This window comes from Bombina bombina, chromosome 6 (assembly GCF_027579735.1).
Source record: "Bombina bombina isolate aBomBom1 chromosome 6, aBomBom1.pri, whole genome shotgun sequence".
In the NCBI taxonomy this organism is placed as follows: Eukaryota; Metazoa; Chordata; class Amphibia; order Anura; family Bombinatoridae; genus Bombina; species Bombina bombina.
In genome coordinates this window covers 743,870,075-743,891,606 of record NC_069504.1, presented here as the reverse complement: position 1 = coordinate 743,891,606, position 21,532 = coordinate 743,870,075, and the positions used below count along the sequence as shown (strand labels likewise).

The 21,532-nt window shown below is 41.7% G+C and overlaps 1 protein-coding gene and 1 long non-coding RNA gene across 2 annotated transcripts in view; one reads left to right on the top strand and one right to left on the bottom strand.

The window, feature by feature from the left end:
- Positions 1 to 1,332: 1,332 nt before the first annotated feature.
- LOC128663596 (uncharacterized) lies at positions 1,333 to 9,211 on the bottom strand. The gene is made up of 2 exons (XR_008402887.1): positions 8,942 to 9,211; positions 1,333 to 2,477 (listed from the first exon to the last, which is right to left on the bottom strand). It is a non-coding gene; the product is annotated as an uncharacterized LOC128663596 (long non-coding RNA).
- A 279-nt stretch (positions 9,212 to 9,490) lies between these two features.
- The window catches only part of KAT6A (lysine acetyltransferase 6A), a 646,904-nt gene continuing 634,862 nt past the window's right edge, over positions 9,491 to 21,532 (top strand). Inside the window, 2 exon segments of the mRNA XM_053719413.1 lie at positions 9,491 to 9,687; positions 11,286 to 12,105. Coding sequence (XP_053575388.1) covers positions 11,512 to 12,105 — 594 coding nt within the window. The 5' untranslated portion in view covers positions 9,491 to 9,687; positions 11,286 to 11,511.

Genomic DNA, 21,532 nt, shown 5'->3' with positions numbered 1-21,532 from the left:
TAGAAGAGACTTCCTTCTGGGACGACAGCCATGCAGACCAATTTGATGCAGTGTGCGGCATATGGTCTGAACACTGACATGCTGACCCCCCACCCCTTCAAACTCTGCAGCAATGCTGGCAGCACTCATACGTCTATTTCCCAAAGACAACCTCTGCATATGACGCTGAGCACGTGCACTGAACTTCTTTGGTAGACCATGGTGAGGCCTGTTCTGTGTGGAAAGTCTCCTGTGAAAACGCTGTATGGTCTTGCCCACCGTGCTGCAGCTCAGTTTCAGGGTCTTGGCAATCTTCTTATAGCCAAGGCCATCTTTATGTAGAGCAACATTTCTTTTTTTCAGATCCTCAGAGAGTTATTTGCTATGAGGTGCCATGTTGAACTTCCAATGACCAGTATGAGAGAGTGTGAGAGTGATATCACCAAATTTAACACACTTGCTCCCCAGTCAAACCTGAGACCTTGTAACACTAATGAGTCACATGACACCGGGGATGGAAAATGGCTAATTGGGCCCAATTTGGACATTTCCACTTAGGGGTGTACTCACTTTTGTTGCCAACAGTTCAGACATTAATGGCTGTGTGTTGAGTTATTTTGAGGGGACAGCAAATTTACACTGGTATACAAGCTGCACACTCACTACTTTACATTGTAGCAAAGTATCATTTCTTCAGTGTTGTCACATGAAAAAATATAATAAAATATTTACAAAAAAGTGATGGGTGTACTCACTTTTGTGGGATACTGTATATCGCAGGGTTAGCCTTGAAATCTTAGCAGGGTGCATTTCAAGTTCTAAGAATTACAAAATCTATTTAAAAAAGCTAAATTACATGAAACAGGGGCAAAATAAATAATGAAAGTATATTGAAAAGTGGTTTCCTCACACACAATTAAACATTTAATAAACAAATATAAATGTGTTTACTGTCCCTTTAAAATCTTCCAAATAAACAAGTGAAAGTAAATGACCAGCTAAGGATTTTTTTTTTTATATTACCCATCCTAGTCAAGAAAACAAATAGACAAAACAAGACAAAAAATAGTAAATTGAATGTTCCTCTTCAAATTCAATATTTTGTTTCACCTGACTTTTTTCATTTTGGTTTACATATTACAAATTGTTTTATGGTAATTTTATACTTTATTGCAAATATATTTAAAAGGTTTATTATAAATGAATTGTGGTCTAATCATCTGTGACGGAACCCGGCTTGCCCGACTGGGTAGCTCCGACAAAGGATCCTTCCTGTACCTGGAACCTACCTCTATGTAGCGGAAAACAAGTAATTTTTATCAATTCCAACCCAAATAACTAGACAGACTAGCATTCAGGTGAAAACAAGTAGTACCTCTTTATTGGGAAAACACAGTTTTTATACACAATCCCATCAAGATAAGAGCCTTATCAGTCCCCCAAATCTCCTGCCATTCCCGCACCTCCAGACAGGTTGGCGCCCTCCAAAGAGTCCATTGTCCCATAGTGTCCAGTGGTATAGTGATGGTGGTTCTGGGGTGATCCCGGGGGAGCAGGTGTAATTGGAAAGCCCTCGGTCCCCAGCTGCTACATTCCAAAAAGCAACATGATCCATGGCTGGGGGCCGGAGCTATTGGTGATTAAACGTACACTAGGGAAGGCTACTGGGGAGTGGGAGTTGTAGAGCGGGGTCCTGAACCCCGAGTTCCCAAGTGAGCTCCCTTTCGGCAATCACCCCATCGCTTGTCCTCCCCAAGGGGTACCAACCCCCAAAAGAGCAGAGCTCTGGGACAAGGAGCCACTGGAGCGACCTGGGTAAAATGACTCCGGGCATTCGGGAAGATGTGGCCGACCGGCAGTGTCAGGGGCCCAGCTAAACAAAGAGGGGTTAGGCGGTCAGGGACTAGCCCTTTCGTGAAAAGGTTCAAAGCACAAAAACAAGGCAAACCAACTGTCTTGGAGATCACATATGCTCTCAAAAGCCCAGATCCGCTGAGAAACAAGAGTAGGGGGTGGAGGTTTAACCCTTGCAGCCTGGTATCAGTGACAGCTCCCCCAGTTTGGGGGGGGGCAGCTTCCAGTTCGGCAGACCCGGCTAGATCTACACATGGGTCCGCCTGGGGCTGTCTGATGAGCTATTCCACTTCAGTTTGCCGGGAAAGTCCATCAGCGTTTCCATTACTTTTTCCCGGCCTGTACTGAATGTCAAAGTTAAAGAGTTGCAAGGCTAAACTCCACCACAGCAAGCGTCCATTGTCTCCAGAAACTCGGTTAAGCCAGACTAGGGGGGTTGCGATCCGTGAGGACTGTGAAGGTCCTTCCATAGAGGTATGGTTAAAGCTTCTTAAGGGCCCACACCAGGGCCAGGCACTCCTCCTCCATCGCCGCATAGCCTATCTCCCTGGGCAACAGCTTCTGGCTGATGTAGGCTATGGGGTGGTCCTGCCCTTCCTCGTTCACCTGGCTCAGTACTGCTCCCAAACCGAACATGGAGGCATCTGTGTGGACACAAAAAAGTTTGGTTAGGTCAGGAGCGGCCAGGACAGGGGCAGAGATCAATGCAGTCTTAAAGGGACACTGAACCCAATTTTTTTCTTTTGGGATTCAGATAGAGCATGCATTTTTAAGCAACTTTCTAATTTACTTCTATTATCAAATTGTCTTCATTCTCTTGGTATCTATATTTGAAATGCAAGAATGTAAGTTTAGATGCCGGCCCATTTTTGGTGAACAACCTGGGTTGTTCTTGCTGATTGGTGGATAAATTCATCCACCAATAAACAAGTGCTTTCCATGGTTCTGAACCCAAAAAATAGCTTAGATGCCTTCTTTTTCAAATAAAGAAAGCAAGAGAACGAAGAAAAATTGATAATAGGAGTAAATTAGAAAGTTGCTTAAAATTGCATGCTCTATCTGAATCACGAAAGAAAAAATTTGGGATCAGTGTCCCTTTAAGGTTTTGGAAGGCAGTTTCACATTCTGGGGACCACAGGACCTGTCGGGGTAATCGTTTTCGGGTTAGGTCGGTCGGGGGTTTGGCCAGGACACTGTAATTGGGCACAAATTTGCATTAGTCCCCTGCGGTCCCTAGGAAAGCTAAGACTTGGGTTTTGGTCTTGGGGGTGGGCCAATTCGTGACTGCTTAAACTTGGCCGGCTCCAGCCGCTGCTTCCCGCAGCCCACCCGGTGTCCAAGGTACTGGACCTCTGAGCGCCCTATCGTACACTTGTCGGGCTTCAGGGACAGACCGACGGCCCTGATGCAGTCTAGAACAAGGCCTAGGTGGACCAAATGGTCCTCCCAGGTGTCGCTGTAGATCACGATGTCATCCAGGTATGCACATGCATAGTCCTGGAGGCCATCCAGGAGGTGATCTACCATTCTCTGGAAGGTTGCCGTATCATTCTTTATCCCAAACGGCATGACCTTGAACTGGTATAGGCCGAAGGGGGTGATAAATGCCGACTTTGGGATGGACCCTGGGTCCAAGGAGATCTGCCAATATCCCTTGCAGAGGTCTAAGGTGGTCAGAAAGTGGCCATGAGCGATCCAGTCTAGTTGATCATCGACCCGGGCATGGGGTAGGCTTCGGTCGTAGTTCTGTCATTGAGCCTACGGTAGTTTATGCAAAACCTGGTGGTCCCTTCGTGCTTGGGTACCAGCACCACTGGGGAGGCCCAGGGACTGTTCAATAACAAATAGGTCCAGCATTTCCCTGAGCTCCCGGTGCATACTTTCTCTGCCTTAGGGACCCGGTACGCTGCCTGTCGCAGGGGCGCCTGCCACGGGGTCTCCACTCTGTGTATTACCGCCATAGTGTACTCAGGGGTAGTGCAGAACATGTCTCGTCTGCCTTCTAGCATTTGCCGAACTCGCTCCTTCTGCCTAGTTGCTAGCCTCTCGTCTAGCTGTACGTCTGCTACGCCTGGGGGTACCTCTTCTCGTACGCGTGCTCCGGCATGTGAAGACTCTCTGAGTCCTCCACAGCCGGAGCACAAATGGTGGCTACGTCCCTAGCCCTTTCTAGGTATGCCTTCAGCATGTTCACATGAAAGGTCCGGTGGACCCGGTCATCTGAATATTTAGCTACCAGATAGGTTGTATTATTCAGCTGCTCTACCACTCGGTAGGGTTCCCGCCATGCGTTCTGTAGCTTGTTCGTTTTGACAGGCTTCAAGGCTAGGACATTCTTCCCCACTGCCAGGGTTCGGTTACGAGCATTTCGGTCATCCCACCGTTTCTGTCTGCTTTGAGCGACCTGAAGGTTCTCTCGCACCCTTTCTGCGAGGTCCTTCAGTCAGTCCCGGAATTTGAGAACGTACTCCTCTTCTGTTGTTCCCTCCCAGTGGGCTCTCAATAGATCTAGGGGTCCCCTTATTTTCCAGCCATACACTAGTTCAAATGGGGAGAATCCCATGGATTCCTGGGGCACCTCTCTGTATGCAAATAGGAGGTGCGGCAGGTATCTTTCCCAGTCCTTGTGAGAGGCAGACAACGTCTTGAACAACTGCTTCAGGGTCCCGTTGAACCTCTCACATAACCCCTTAGTCTGGGGGTGGTATAAAGCACTGTGCATGGGGTTTGATTCTGCAAAGTCTCCATAACTGCCAAGTGATCTCCACAGTGAACTGGGTTTCCTGGTCAGAGATCACTTCCCGGGGAAAGCCTTCCCTGGTGTATATCCGGAGCATTGCATCTGCCACTGTCTCCGCCTGGATATTAGCAAAAGGGATGGCCTCCGGGTATCAAGTGGCGTAATCTACCACTGTGAGTATATATTTCTTTACTGTGGGGCTGGGTTGGGCCAATGAACCAATGATATCTACAGTGACCCTGCTGAAGGGTTAGTCAATGATGGGGAGGGGGTGTAAGGAGGCTTTGGAGTGGTCCCCTGTCTTCCCTACTTTCTGGCACACGTTGCAAGTCTTACAGTATCGCTTAATATCGAATGTAATCCATAGGTACAAGAATGTCTGGGTCAGTTGGTGATGGGTCCTTGACTTTCCTAGATGTCCTGCTAGGGGAATGTCATGCCCTAGCCGCAGCAGGTCGTACCAATATTTCTCTAGTACCACCAGCTGGCGTTTGGGTACCAGCCCTTTTGTCCTCTCGGAGATCGGGTACAGGAGCCCTTTCTCCCATTCAAAACATTCCCCCTAGGGGCCCTGGGGGTCAGTCCCTACTTGGTCACGGTAAGGGGTTAGGGTCAGATCGCTCAGAGTCTCCTGGGTAAAATCAGTGTGGGACACCCAGGAGATTGGGTTGAGGGGCAGGGCAGGAGTCGGGCCGGAATGTCTTACCTGGGTCCCCAGATCAGGTGCCGTGGCTTGGCGTCTGGCTTGCTGGCGGGTGGTAATTGAGCAAACATCCGTGGGGTTATCCCACACAAAGTCCAAGGCCAGGTTGCAGAGGTCGTTTCCTAACAAGATCTTAGCGGGCAGATGGCTCATGACTCCTACTTCCACTGCATGGGAACCGACACCCCAATCCAGGTACACCCGTGCCGTGTGGATTCGTAGTACTGCACTCCCAGCCATCCGAACAGCAAGCGACCTCCCTGTTCGGTCTGAGGCAGGGGCCAGGTGGGGTTGGACCAGGGTAACTATAACTCTGCCCGTTGACCCAGATGTCCTGGCGATGGTGCTGGTGGTTGTTGCCGGTCGCGGGGTCCACCTCATGCACGAACCCAGACTTCTTCTTCTGCCCAGTCGGCATAGTTGGTAGGGCCCTCTGCGTATAGACAGTGGTTTCCGACACTATCCGAGTGATGACCTCCGCTGGTGGGGTGGTGTCATAGAGCACCAGTCGCCACTGGACCTCTCTCTGTATCTCAGACAGTACCGTCTCTACCGTGGACGCCATACTAGACTGCTCACTGCTCTGGTCGCTATCGGTCCCACCAGCCGGATCGTTAGCCTGATCGTCCTCCATCAGTTCAGCGATGATGGCTGCCTTAGACTTGTGGCCGGTAACTTTCCCCTGAGCTTCCAACAAGTCATTTAGTGTTTCCTTTTGGAGCCCAGCATACTGCTCCATCCGAAGAAGTCTTCAGTTGGTGATTTGGAGGTAGATGGAAGCATTCCACTGCTGCCAACCAATGTGACGGAATCCGGCTACCCCGACTGGGTAGCTCCGCCAAAGGATCCTTCCTGTACCTGGAACTTGCCGCTATGTAGCAGAAGACAAGTGATTTTAGCAACTCCCACCCAAATAACTAGACAGACTAGCATTCATGTGAAAACAAGTAGTACCTCTTTATTGGGAAAACACACAGTTTTTATACACAATCCCATCAAGATAAAATCCTTATCAGTCCCCCAAATCTCCCGCCATTCCTGCCCCTCCAGACAGACTGGCGCCCTCCAAAGAGTCCATTGTCCCATAGTGCTCAGTGGTATAGTGATAGTGGTTCCGGAGTAAAGCCCTCTGTCCCCAGCTGCTACAGTCCAAAAAGCGACATGATCCATGGCTGGAGGCCGGAGCTATGGGTGATCAAACGTACACTGGGAAGGCCACTGGGGAGTGGGAGTTGTAGAGGGGGTCCGGAACCCCTGGTTCCCAAGTGAGCTCCCTTCCGGCAATCACCCCATCTCTTGCCCTCCCCAAGGAGTACCAACCCCAAAAAAGCGGAGCTCTGGGACAAGGAGCCTCTGTAGCAACCTGGGGTAAAGGACACCAGGCATTCGGGACAATGCGGCTGACCGGCAGTTCCAGGGGCCGGCCAGCCGAAGAGGGACTAGGCGGTCAGGGACCAGCTCTTTCGTTAAAAGGCTCAAAGCACAAGTCAAATAGAGCATACAATTTTAAACAGCTTTCCAATTTACTTTTATTATCTAATTTGATTTGTTGTATTTTTATCCTTTGTTGTAAAGCATACATAGGTAGGCACACGAGCTGGGAGCTAGCTGCTGATTGGTGGCTGCACATATATATTTATTATTATTGACTTACCAATGTGTTCAGCTAGCTCCCGGAAGTGCATTGCTGCTCCTTTAGTAAAGGATACCAAGAGATTGAAGCAAATGTGATAACAAAAGTAAATTGTAATGTTGTTTGATTCCAGATAATTCAAATGGTAAAAAAACGGGTCCTCTTCTTTTCTTGATCCCATGTAATCCATAAGCAAATGGGGTTACAATGGCGGCTTCTTAACGGCGGCTTCTTTTTTTCTTCTGCCCTCTTCATGCTGTCCCCACAGCACAATGATCCTTGGCTGCCAATTTCCCCTTTTATAGGGGTTTCCTAGCAGTTTTATTGACTGATTTCAAATTTAATTTCAAATCAGCAAATAGAAGGAGCTTCTTTTTTTTAAATCATCCAAAAGGGAAAAAAAGCAAATTCTATTGGCTGTTTTATTTTCATGAAGCATGAAGAGGTCCAAAGAATAGCTGCCGGCGGACCCCCCTTTACTTATGGATTACGTTGAATCAAGAAAAGAAGAGAACCCCATTGTAACATAAGAGAGACAACTTTGGACGGTAATAAAACTTGGCGTTCGGTTTAGTGTTAGTTTTTTTTTTGGGGGGGGGGTTAGTTTTAGTATAGGGTTTTTCATTGTTTAGTTTTAGTAAAGGGGTTTTTAGGGGGGCTTTTTATTTTTTTGGGGTACTTTAGTTTTAGTATAAGGCTTTTTTATTTTGTAGATTCTTTTTTCAATACTATACTGTTAGTGTTCTTTTTAACTTAAAGGGACATGAAACCCAAATGTTTTCTTTTGTGATTTAGAAAGAGCATGTCATTTTAAACAACTTTAGAATTTATATCTATTATCTAATGTGCTTCATTCTCTTGATATCACTTGCTGAAAAGCATATCTAGATATGCTCAGTAGCTGCTGATTGGTTGCGGCACATAGAGGCCTTGTGTGATTGGCTCACAAATGTGCATTGCTATTTCTTCAACAACGGATATCTAAAGAATTGAGCAAATTAGATAATAGAAGTAAATTGGAAAGTTGTTTAAAATTACATGCCCTATCTAAATCATGAAAGTTTAATTTTGACTAGACTGTCCCTTTAAGGGGTCTTAGGTTACTAGTGTTGGGGGTTTATTGTGATGGCGGTTTAGGTTTAATAGAGTAGGGTGTTATTGTGATGGGGGTTGTGGTGGTTTACAGCTTAGGAGGTTATTTTGCGATGGGGTTGTGGAAGTTTAGGTTTGTCGGTTTATTGTGATGAGAGTTGTGGCAGTTTAGGGGTTAATAGTGTAGAAGTGGTTATATTGTGATGATTTAGTGGTTAGTAGTGTAAAGATGTGCAGGGGGTTTATTGCAATGGGGTTGTGGTGGTTTAGGCGTTAATAGCATAGGGATGAGAGATGGAGTTGTGGCGGTTTAGGGGTTAATAGAGTAGGGGGCTATGGCGGTTAAGTAATGTAGGGGCTAAATATAGGGTTGTGACCTTTCTTATAAACAAATACAGGCCATGCTCGTTAAAGGGATATGAAACCCAAAATGTTTTTTTCTTGATTCAGACAGAGCATGCAATTTTTTACAACTTTCTAATTTACTTCTATTATAAATGTTTCTTAATTGTCTTGGTATCTTTTTTTGAAAAGCAGACATCTATGCTTAAAATAAAAAACATCTATGCTCTGGACCACTATATGGCTGCAGTTTTACAAGAATGTTATCCATTTGCAAGAGCATTAGATGGCCTAACTACTAGATATCTCTTCAACACAGAATAGCATGGGAACTAAACAGATTCGATAATAGAAATAAATTGGAAAAACGTTTATAAATGGTATGTTCTGACTGAATCACAACAGAAAAATAATGGGTTTCATATCCCTTTCATTTTTTAACAATTTGCATAAACAAATTATACAGTATAACTCAAAATCTAAAGCTGCTAGAACTGATTTTAAATGATTATATATTTTTCCATCACATTCAGAAGTTTCAATGATAGATGCTTTGTTTCAATAGTTATTCTTATATTGACATGAACCTTACAAATACCTGCCGTGTCCTTTCCAGTACCTATACGATAAGGAGGGGTTATGTAAGGTTGCACCACTCTAGTACACATCTGCTAAGAACGGAACTGAAAGCGTTAACAAAATTGTTTTGCCCGTAACAACTATGGCAGCAGTTGTTTATGCTGCCCTTCTATGGTGATATCACGTGCCCTCCTTTACCACTCAATGCGTTTACCCTAGATTGCCCTTACATTTACTTGCTACTCCCTCCCCGCCAACAAGAGCTATTCCGCACACTGTCGCTCTACTCCCTCCGATTCGCTGGATCCCTCCAACAACAACCACGTCGTCCTGCCTCTTTGCTGACATCACTCAACCAACCACAGCTAAACTCGCCCGCCAGTTCCCTAGTCTGCCCTCTGCTACTCGCTATTACCAAAGCCTGTATCCTTTGCTCGCGTTCACATACATAGAAACCACGCCTATACTCTTCACACTTTCCTCCCCATTCCGTGACGTAATCACCTATTCCACGCCTATTGCTTTGGCTGTTCTATCCATTCATTGATACTCCCTTTGTGCTATTTCGTTTTACTACTGTGCCTCCCGCCGCGTTAATCCACTGACTACGCATTCAACCCCTTAGCTGTTCCAACTATCTTTCCATTAAGCCTCTGCGCTGTTCCCAATGTAGGTTTCCCTCCCTGGTTTATACTTTCCAAGATGGCCACCGCGTCAGCCCGGGGAGTCTCCGCGCTCCGTCGCTTCTGCCTTTTAGAGCTCCCGGTAAGAGGTCAATCCTCAGAACACCTTTTCCTTTCTTTGACACCACTTCGCCTTCTTCTCGCTGAACTATTTGCACCCCTGAAACTGCCGCGCTGCAAATAGGTCGCTTTCCTACCTTACGCCAGGCCCCGGCCTGCGGCCTATCTTGCTTTAGCAAGCCGGGGACTGGCGTACTGTTCTCTCCCGGCCTGGCGTAAAGGGGTACGACTTATTGAGCAGAGAGAAGACAGGCATGATCTAAACCAGCACATCTCAGTTATTGTGTTCAACACGCTGAGAAGACAAAATCACCAAGCTGTTTGTGTATCACATACAACTGACTTAGTGTGTAAATACCCCTCTGTTTCTTATGTTGGTACACATGTAATGCTGAGGTTTAAAGTGTTCCAGTTGCACATGCTCCTAGTAACCTGCAATGTGTATTATTCTTTAGATATAATTAACACTATTTTTATTACATTAACCATGCATATGGTGTGGTAACCTATAAACAAAATTAAAACGAGTGTCAGATGGTTTTAATTTTCCATAATTTAGGAGAGGAAATACATTCTTCTGGACACATCTAACTTTGTAGCTGTATACACTATTCTCAACATAAATGCTTTTTTCCTACAATATTACTTTGCGTTTATAATGTAACTTATGTTTGTGTGAATTGCACATCTGTGTTATCTGTTGTGCTTTATGTCCCATTTATACATTTACCTGCCACAATCAACTTTATACACCATTGATATACATTTTATACACCTGTGATGATGGCCAACTTTTTTTGTGTAATGCAGCTGGTGTGTACTTCTGAAAACCATTTTTTTGGTAACTGGTGCTGTCATGAGATTTCTGTATATCTATTTATTGTGACAGGAGATCTGTTTGGCATTTAGATATATGTATTAACCCCATTCAGATGCATGATTGTTTCAAAAATCTTTCGTTTTATATCGTTAACTCTTGTCTTCTCATCATCTTCCAGCTATGTATAGGTAACAAACCCTTTATCCAACTGCTTGGGACTGCAAAAGGCTTGGCTTTTAGAATATTGGGGATTTTGGAATATGTGTAAAATGGGAAATCTTGGAGAGGTTTACCAACGTAATCATGGATATTGTATATAATTTAAGCAATATTTAAATCTTATACATTCACCCTAGTTATTTTTTATGTCGTGTTAACACTTTTGTTTACATAGTACCATCAGAAAGATAGTATAGCACTATTTGAAGAAAGGAAATAGTTGTGGTTTTAAATAAATATAGGCTATCATTTGCATTATAAAACACAAAAAATAAACAAAATGGGCATGTAGAGAAGATTGTGACTTACTAAAAGGGACATGTAACTTTTAATAATTTTATTTAGAAAAATGTAATGAATGTCTGGATTTTGGATTAATTGGTCTATGTTTAAATGGTATATTTGTTTTTATTTATCAGTATATTTGGGGCTTGGTGTTTGTGGTGTTCTGCATTTTTTTAAATTTATTTTAGGTGGAAAAAATATATCTACAATTTCTCTCTTTAAATGCAAGTTTTAAAAATCCCAGCAGCCGCTGCTTTTAAAATAACTTTTTTTTTATATATATTTTCCTCCTACAGGTTTGAACACACCACCCCTGGATTAATCTTTTCCCTACCCTTTGAGACAGAGGATCTACTACTTTGTGCACATTTTATTTTTTAAATTGTTCACCACCTGTGGATTTTAGTTCGTCTGGTGTGACCAGGGCCTAATTTATGCTATGTTGAGCAAGCCCCCAGGCAGTGCCAGCCTCCTCTCCTCCCTCCAGGATCAGGGTTAAACCTCTATGGATAAACAGCCAATATGGTGAAGCTGGCGAACCCTCTTTACACGCAATGGATCCTGGAGGCCATCAGGAAGGTGAAGAAACAAAAACAGCGTCCTTCAGAGGAACGACTTTGCAATGCTGTGTCCACTTCCCACGGCCTAGATAGACACACTGTCTTAGAACAGCTGGAACTTAGTGTCAAGGATGGAACGGTTCTCAAAGTCACTAACAAGGGGCAAAATTCATACAAGGACCCAGATAACCCAGGCCGCTTGGCCTTGCCCAAGGTGGCAAGAAACCTAGGGAGGCCTGAGGGTGTGGACTGGCATCATCTTTTAAGACGGGCTTTGGAAGGGCTCTCAGAGCCAGGGGGCTCGTCATTAAAAAGTATTGAACGTTTTCTTAGAAGCCAGCGGGATGTGGCAGCAGCCTTTGCGGGCAACACAGGGCCAACTTCGGCTTTTCACCAGCAGCTACGACTGGCAGTCAAGCGTGCACTGGGTCATGGGAGAATTGTAAAGGAAGGGACACTCTATAAATTAAATACCAAGCTATCTGAGGGCAAGCAAGGATGGGAGTCTCTGGCTTCACTGCCACCTGTGTGCCTTCTGCCCCACGAAAAAGATAAGGTAAATTTTCCTTGTCTTTTAATACATTCTTCTTCTAGATGTTCTTAACTGACGTGCTGTCCTATATGCTGCTTTCTGTTCTACACAGGAATACAGATTTGGCTATATGATCCTTTTCACTTACTATTTCTGATAGTTGATGCACTTCATCATATAATTCCAAATACTGAATTCATATATGAACTTGTGTATGTGTTTTGAGTGTCTTGAAGGACTATTATATGGAAAAAGTTACATGTTTTCATTTGTTAGAGCATGTAATGGAATCACTGTCAACCCTGCAACTCTGTGTTTAACCCCGAAAAGTGTTTAAAAACATAGAACGACACAGGAGCCACAGATAACTGCTGGTCTAAAATGGAAACTGGTGCTGACCCAATCAGCAGGTTTAGTCAAACACACCCAGCTGTTTGTTTAACATTGCTGATTGGCTCAGTGGCAGTTTCCAACACATAGGGGGCGATTTATCAAGCTGAAGTGGACAGGGGCGCACATACGCGCCCCTGTATGCCGCAGCTCGCCTCTGGCGGGCTGAATTCCCCAGGCGGAATTCAGCATTGCACACGACCGCTATTTTACGCTCTCATGCAATCCCACCCCCTGCCTGCACATGATAGGCTGTCAATCTCCCCAGACTGCGGAGATTGAAAGGGAGGCAGTGGTCTGGTGACTGCTGTTTGTTAAATACAGCGTTAAAGTTCTCTTGTGAGACCCTGCAGTCGTACGCAGGCAAAGCCTGCTGAAAGGGCTTGATAAATTGCCCCCATAGAATTGCAGGCTCGATAGTGGCAAAATGTACATGAGCTAACATATGAGAGCATGTTCTTTTTTTCATTAAAATGGCCCTTTAATATATTGATGGTAATCAGAATTCTGTGATATTCAATATTGCTGAATGTTCAACTTTACTTGCAGTTTTAAACCCTATACTATTGTTAAAGAATATTCTGAAATGGACTGTTTTGCCTTTAATATAAACTTTTTAATAATATTGCCGGTTATTAACAAAAACTTATGTTTTTGGTTTCAGATCAATCAGCAGATTGTCTGCATGCAAAAAAGTGCTTTAAGATTGGTGTTAGGATGTGCAGAAATAGCAGTAATCTAAAAACATAGTATTTTTTTAAAATATATATTTATTTTAAGTTTAAAGTGATTGTAAATCCTAGTGTTTTGTGAAACTCTAGGATTTACAATTGGAACAAATAAAGGTGACTTCTTAGCAAACAGCCTTGCGGGCCAGCCAACGCCAAGCTGGATAGCACGCTCGGCTATTGGCTAAGAGGTGGAAACGTCAACTCTAAGTAAAATAGCGTTTTTTCCATGGTGGTCTCTCTGAGCAGTTCAGTGCAGTGAACGCTTCCAACAACTAATGCAGCTTTCCTTCATGAATGAAAGTCCCCTTTATTTGTTCCAATTGTAAATCTTAAAATTTCGCTAGGATTTACAATCACTTTAAGCAGAGTAGTCTAATTTCTATTTAGTGCAGAAGTTCACAAATATTGGAAATTGGGTAGGTTTGGCGGCTCATGGATAAGCAGTTGTTTCAAGGGTCAAGGTAAGAGGAAAGAGAAAGATGTGTTGCAAGCCAGGAGCAGATTTAGCACTGAAGCGAATAAGGTTCACAGAGGAGGCTATAACTAGTGGATGGAGCTAGGTATCATGTAGACCATTGGTTTCAATCCCAAATGACCTCAAGGCTCAGTAAACTTTACCCATACGTGTCCAGATGTATGTATATATATATATATATATATATCTATATATATCAGATGAAGCTTGCACTCTCTGGATTTTCAAAAAGGTGCTTTATTTAGCAAAAAATGTGACGTTTCTGGGATCACTCACCCCTTCATCATTCTGGTCTGATCTGAGCTGGTGCTTTAATGCAACTACCTAATTTTATGTGAAAATGGCCTGCAGAAATATTTAAATCTCATTGCAGAAAGTGAAGAAACATTCTGCCTCTGGGGATATGTATTAACCTTTGTGTATTTTTAGGGACTGTTTTGAACAGTTTAAGAGAATACACCAGAAAAGTGTGTGGCAAGAAGGTGACACCAAGAGTATGCAACTTAGTGACATTGAGTTTAAATTTTAGACAGTTACTCTAGAGGTATATGAGGCAGATAGGGGTACAGCACAGGTGACAATTTAGGAATATGTTGTAGATAGACGAGGTTGAATGGGAGTTTGTATTAGTGTTCTCATGTAATATTTTTAGATTACCAAGGTGATAGTGGAAATATTAGTGAAATAGTAAAAAAACATCATGCTAGAGCATGGCTTAGCAAACTTGTGGTCCAGGACTTCTGTGGAACATCAGGAATTGGGACTGGTGCACGTTTTTAGAGCCCTAAAGGTCCTATTATGCCCAGTGCATATCTTCTAGGCCCAGTCTGGAAACTACATAACCAGCATGCCATGAAAGAGCTGTTACCTGATGACACTCATGCTAGGTTAGTTCTCCTTGTTAGAATGCAGAGCTATCTTCTTCCTAAATCTCTGCAGTGACTGCCCCATGGGTACTATTCTGGAATGTCTCCTTCAAGGTGGTATTGGCTGCAATCTCCTCTCCAAGCTGCTGTCCCATGTACACAGGAAGCCCCACACCCTCACCTGCTGTAAAGCAATGAGCTTGAGGCAGAGTTGTGCTGGTTAGTGGGATTGGGACAGGTAGTTGATACAGGATGGATTCTAATGCCCAGGTAGTACTGGGTGTTGTTTTTAAATTATATTGGGGTATTTTAAAAAAATATATATTTTATGGCCAACTAAACCATCACAACTGAGAGATTATAGTAAAAATACTGAATAACAAATCAGTCTATTTCCCACAGATATATTAGAATAAGAACAGGGGTAAAAAAATCTGTTTAAAATTCAGGAGCCAGGCAGTGATATTTGTATATAGCTATATTGAGAATAACCCAAAAATGTTAGGAGCCATGCACCAATAGAAAGAGCGGTTACATTATGACACTCATGCTAGGTTAGTTCTGCTTGTTAGAGTGCAGAGATATCTTCTTCCTAAATCCCTGCAGTGACTCTTGGGACCTGGTACTATACTGGATTTCCTACTTCCAGGTGTTGTTGGCTGCCGTTACATCTCCAAGCTGCTGTCCCATGTACGCAGATGGCCTAGCAGAGGACCACCTCCTTTGCCCCTTTTTTTTAATTTAAGGTACACATTTAGGGCTCGATTTATCAATCTAGGGCGGACAGGGGCTTACATATTCGCTGCTGTCCGCCCCAGCTCACCTCTGGCGGGCAGCAAATCACTGCTGGAATTCAGCATTAATAGAGCGTATGCAACACCGCCCCTTGCCTGCGCACAGCCAATCACGCTCAGACAGGAGCTGTCATTTTCACCGTTCAGACGAGACCGGGAGATTAAAATTCTCCACCTGAGAGGTGGAGAAGAGTCTAGGAACCGCAGTCTGATGACCACTTCTTGATAAGTACTGACTGTATTAATAGAGCTCATACAACATCGCTCCTTGCCCGCGCACAGCCAATCACGAGCAGGCAGGAGCGGTCATTCTTCCAGGTCAGACGAGACTGGGAGATTAAAATTCTCCGCTTAAGATGTGGAGAAGTGGTTAGGAACAGCTGTCTGATGACCACTTCTTGATAAATACTGACTGCAGGTTCTCTTGTAAGAACCTTCAGTCGTATGTGGGCGAACGGCTTGATAAATCGAGCCCTTATTACCATTTTGTCCTCACCACAGTAAAAGGTTGTTTGTGCTTGCCATTAAAATCAGTGTATGCCATGTATTACAGTGCTTTGTTTTTCCTCTGCTGAACTAAAAAAACCCAAAACAATTCCCTTAGTTTTCATTCAGTCAGTGAGCAATAGATACCAACTTTTTGTGGCTCATTTCATAGTGTGATTTACTTTTTCACATGCACTAATATTTACCCCTGTCTTTTCCAACCTTGTATTTTTTCAATGTGGATTATCAGTTTTGCTGCTCATGACAAACCAAACAAAAAAGTCCATTGTTTGTAATAGCAGTGAGGGTACAATGTGATTTTATTGTGAATAATTTATTTAAGACAATTGGCAATATCCAACTAGAGTAGTCGAGGCTCGCCACTGTCATTTTAGTAGAAGATTTTGCATTAGGAATAGTATCAGCAGGATTAGCCTTGTGGAGTCTGCAGTATACACTTTTCCTAGTTTAAAGGGACATTAAAGTTCAAAAAGTACGATAATGTTCTATATTCTTAACCACTACAAAGGGGTTAAATACAGTTTAGAGTTGCCCCCAGAGAAGCAATTCACTACTGGGGTCTTGCCAGCTGAACATATCTGGTGCGCTAGTGACTAGAATCACGTGTGTAGCTGTGAATCACCAGCTTGCTCCTAGTAGTGCATTGCTGCTGCTTAGCCCACCAATGTATTAATTTTTACAAAGAATACCAAGAGCAAAGTAAATTTGATGATAGAATATGAAAAGTGTCTCATAATTTGCTTAATCTGAATCATGAATATTTAATTTTGACTCCTGTCCATGTGTATAGGGAAAAGGCAAAATAATCACATCACCATGTTTATCTGTCCTACACGCTCTAAGTATTTTAGCAATAGATTCTCTTTTAAATGTTTAAATTAACACAGTGGAGTCCCCCAACACATGCGCACTTGGTTGAGGCGGTTCACGAATGCACACTGAATAAATGTAGACATTTACCATCTTCCTATGTAATTTGCACTTGCATATTTGATAAATGCTGTCACTGGCTTTTTGTAAATCTTGCTGCTAGTAGACTGAATTCATTGCGCATGCGTGGGTGCTTGTGGGATACAAGGAGCATATGTAACACAAATTAGCCTCACGGTGGGTTTGGAACTCTTCCTACGTTTAAATGGAAATTGCAGCAATACTGTTAAAAATACAAAACAGAAGGTATTTGATAAAAAAAAAATATTATTACATATGTCCAGACAATCATTTTAAAACAGTTTTGCCTTTCATATCCCTTCAATGTGTTTCCAATGACTTGTTATACCAGCTTCAGAGTAGGAACTTTGAAATAGGGATGCACCAATACTAGTATCGGTACCGATACCAAGTATTTGCATAAGTACTTGTACTCGTGCAAATGCACCGATACTTAAACCGATACCTCCACTTACTACCCATACGCTATTTTGTGGTGTTTTTTTTCAAACTGCATGTTCCCATTTCATTTTAAACTGGAGAGGAGACTAAACTAAAAATTGTTTACTACTGTTCTGCCAATACAAATTGCTGTTATTTGTATTATTGTAGGAGAGATCACTGTACCCCGTTCAGACAAACCCCTGAAGTACTGGGCAGTTAATAAACAGATTTCCAGCTCTGGCTAAAATGACCCAAAAATATCTTTCTGCCCCATGCAGTAGTGTGGAAAGTAAAAGACTGTTCAACTTAGAGTCAAACCTCCATACAAATGTCAGATTGATGTTCTATAACAGCCCTACAACCCAATTGTATCACCCCTTTAAATTTTATATTTTATTGTAATATTTTTTATTTATAAACATGTTCAGTGAACTTTTTTATTATTTCATAATGTCTTTTGAATTGTCCTTTATAATTATAAAGAAGGAATCTTAAATAATTAGTCTGTATTGTGTTTGGTAAACTGTCAAATGACAAAAGAAAAAAAAAACCGGTAATTGGTATCGGCGAGTATTTTAAAACAAGTATACTTGTACTCATTCATAAAAAAATGTTATCAGTGCAACCCTACTTTGAAACATTGCATATTTGTTTATTTTTGTATATGAAATAGCTAGATTTGTTCTTTGAAACCACAACTCATTAAAATGGGTTGAGTTGCAGGAAAATCGGCTCTTATTTTATCACTTTCTGTATACACACATGCTTCTTTGTTATTTATGTCTGTATACCAAAGCTCAATACTCGGCGAGAACAATTAGCTATTTGTAAACAATTAAATACTCTCTGTCAGGTAAAATGGAACTTTGAGAAAAAATTATTGGTGAGAAAAGATTGGGGAACATTGTCCTTTTTACTATGTATGCATGCAATTACCTCTGATTAAAACAAATTAATTATCTTGGTTAGATCTTCTATAAAATTTTACATTTTTAAACTTTCCCGCTTTCCTCATTTATTTGGAACCCCTCAAATGTTTACACAGAAAATCTGATCTGTGAGCTCTGATATCAACAAACTGAATAAAGCTAAGAGGGTATACTACATTGATCATTTCACAGCTAAAATAACATTAAATCCACATTAAAAAAAGCTGTATTCTATATTTTTATGGTAGTGGTAATTACTAAAGTCTTGCAAAACAACCAAAATATGGCTAATGCAGTTATGTAGGTGTCATTGTTAAATGGATAAAGTTTGCAAAATGTTTTTGAAAGAGGATTGCCTTTTAAATTGCCAAGTTCTTGCAAACCTCTTTCTCATGCCCCTTTCTGGGGTTCTAAGTAATGATCACTTGCATGTTAGGGGCATGTGATGTTTCAGTCAAGAGAGTGACGTTTTCTCTTTTTAAAGGGGTATTATACACTCATTTTTTATTAGCATAAATGTTTTGTAGATCTATTTATATAGCCCATAAAGTTTTTTTTTTTTGTTTTTTTAAATGTATAGTTTTGCTTCTTTTTAAATAACATTGCTCTGATTTGTAGACTCCTAACCAAGCCCCAAAGTTTTATGTGAATACCGTCAGCTACCTTCTCCAGCTTGCTCCTGTTTGTGTAAAGGGTCTTTTCATATGCAAAAGAAGGGGGAGGGGAGTGTCTTATTTCTCACTTGCAGTGGGCTTTCCAGCTTTCTTTTCAACAGAACTAAACTGAGAGCTTCTAAGTAAGTTTTTAAACAGATTTATACTGGATTTTTATATCAGTATCTGTTAGGGTTGCACCAATACCATTTTTTTTAAGACCGAGTACAAGTACCGATACTTTTTGTTCAAATACTCACCGATACCAATTACTGATACTTTTTTTTTAATGTCATGGCAGTTTACCAAGCACAATACAGACTAATAATTTAAGATCGCTTCTTAATAATTATGAACTATATCTCAAGACATATAATAACAGTTTTATGTGCTTGTTGTCACAAAGTTCACAGAACATGTTTAAAAATACAAATATTACAATAAAATATATTAATATTAACAACAATAATAATAAATAATGGCTGCAGCAGCTGTAACTGGAAAGCTACAATTTAAAGAGGTGATTACTGGATGCAGTTGGGTTGTCGGCTGCCTATATATAATAACATCAATCTGACATTTGTACTTAATACAAAGTAATATAATTTAATTCTGAAAATAATATTGGGGAAGGAGTATCCCAGTAATCTCCTTTGAGAAAAATGTGGCATTTGCATTCTACTGATTTAACAGAAAATAGGACTGGTCTTCATATTTTTCCAGGTATGCGTTTTATTCCCAGTCCAGCCCTGGCTAAGGATGTTACCAGAGTACAGTATGTTTTGAGCACAATCGTTTAAGATGAGAACTATCAGTATAACAGGCAATCTAGCTATTAGAATAATTTTTCAAAAGTTAGTGGCAAGTACTTATTAATGAACAGAATCATCTCTGCATGTTCAGCTATAAGTCTGTTTCTGCTATCAGTAAGGACGTTTGACGCCAAGTTGAACAGACTTTCACTTTTCACACTACAGCATGGGTCAGAAAGATATTTTTGGGCCATTAAATCTCAGTTTATTAATTGCCCAGTACTTCAGGGGTTTGTCTGAATGAGGTACAGTGATCTCTCCCAGGTAGGCTTCCAGCTGTAAAGTAGCAGCTTTTGGAGCACTGCTCTGACGTACAATAATACAAATAACAGCAATTTATATTAGCAGAACAGAAGTGAACAATTTTTAGTTTAGTCTCCTCTCCATCTTAAAATGAAATGGGAACATGCAGTTTGAAAAACGCCACAAGATGGCAAATGGGTAGGAATTGGAGGTATCGGTTTAAGTATCGGTGCATTTGCACGAGTACAAGTACTCATGCAAATACTTGGTATCGGCACCGATACTAGTATCGGTATCGGTGCAACCCTAGTATCTGTGCATCTTGTTCTTTATAGTAGTGTCTATTACATGCAGTTATATGAAAATGAGTGTATACTGTTCCTTTAAAATTAAAGGGACATGAAACCCAAAATTTTTCTTTCACGATTCAGATACAATTTTAAACAACTTTCTAATTTTACTTCTGTTATCAAATTTTCTTTGTACTCTTGTTATCCTTTGGTTGAAATACAGGGACATAAGCTCAGGTGCGTGTGCAGGTGCCTAGATATGGCTGCAGATTGGTAAGAACACTATATATGGCAGCACTTTTTTCTGCCCATGTGATAATGGAAGAAAATTTGATACTTTTTTTTTTTTTTTTTTCTACGCCCTGTATGAATCGCAAAACAAAATGTGTGGGTTGACAAATATGTTTAAAATTAAAAAGCCAGGCAGTGGTATTTGTGTATATATAGCTATATAGAGAATAAGCCATAAAGTTAGTAGTCAGGGAAATTTTTTATGAGCCCCTGGCTCTTGTGTTTGTCGAGCCCTGGTTTCAGATTCCTTTAATGGTCTTGTGCCCCTCTAAGGGAGAGGGACTTTGTACCCTTTATAAACTATTCTTTGATTTTGAATCTTTGGATTCTTTTACATATGTATAAAGTTGTAAATGCATTTGTTAACCACTGTTCTTATGGCTCAAGTGACCCCTCTTTGGGAAAAAAAGTTCTGATATCCCTGTGTTTTTTTTTTTTTTTTTGCAGCAGCTATCGACCAGCACACTCCTCAATCACAGTATTGTAATAAAGTATCAGTGTAGGTGCAACACCTTACAGGTTTCTCCTTCAGGTCCATTCAGTAATCCATACATGAAAGTTTAAAGGTGGTACTACGTATCTGGTGAAGAAAAACTTCCTTTATTGTGCTAAAAACATCAGCAATGTTTCGGGGCTCCTGCCCCTTTTATGGAGTGCCACCTTTATACTTTTATGTATGGAACCCTGTCATTGTGGGATTTGAGTACTTTTAGAGATTGCTTTCTTTCAAGAGTTGTCACATGCCCATGTTATTATTAGGTCATCACCTTTTGATTAGTGGTCTCCTAATGGAATCATGTGTTTAGAGCAAAAATTGGGGTTTTGGAAGTCCCTCTGCTACCTTCCCCAAAATACAGGACTTTAGATCTGTTATATGTAAACAGTAGAGAGAAGTGAAATATTAAGAGCTGATGTATTGGTCCAGTTTCCCCTATGGTCGTGTTTGGAGCTCCAGTCTTAATTCTTGCTTTTAGAATGTGTAAATTATGTAATTTTTTTTTTATTTGTGTATAACAAGGTTTGACACGTTTATTTGAAACTTAGAAGCCTGTAAGAATACACATGAGCCATGGAACAGTTTTATAATGGGATTTAT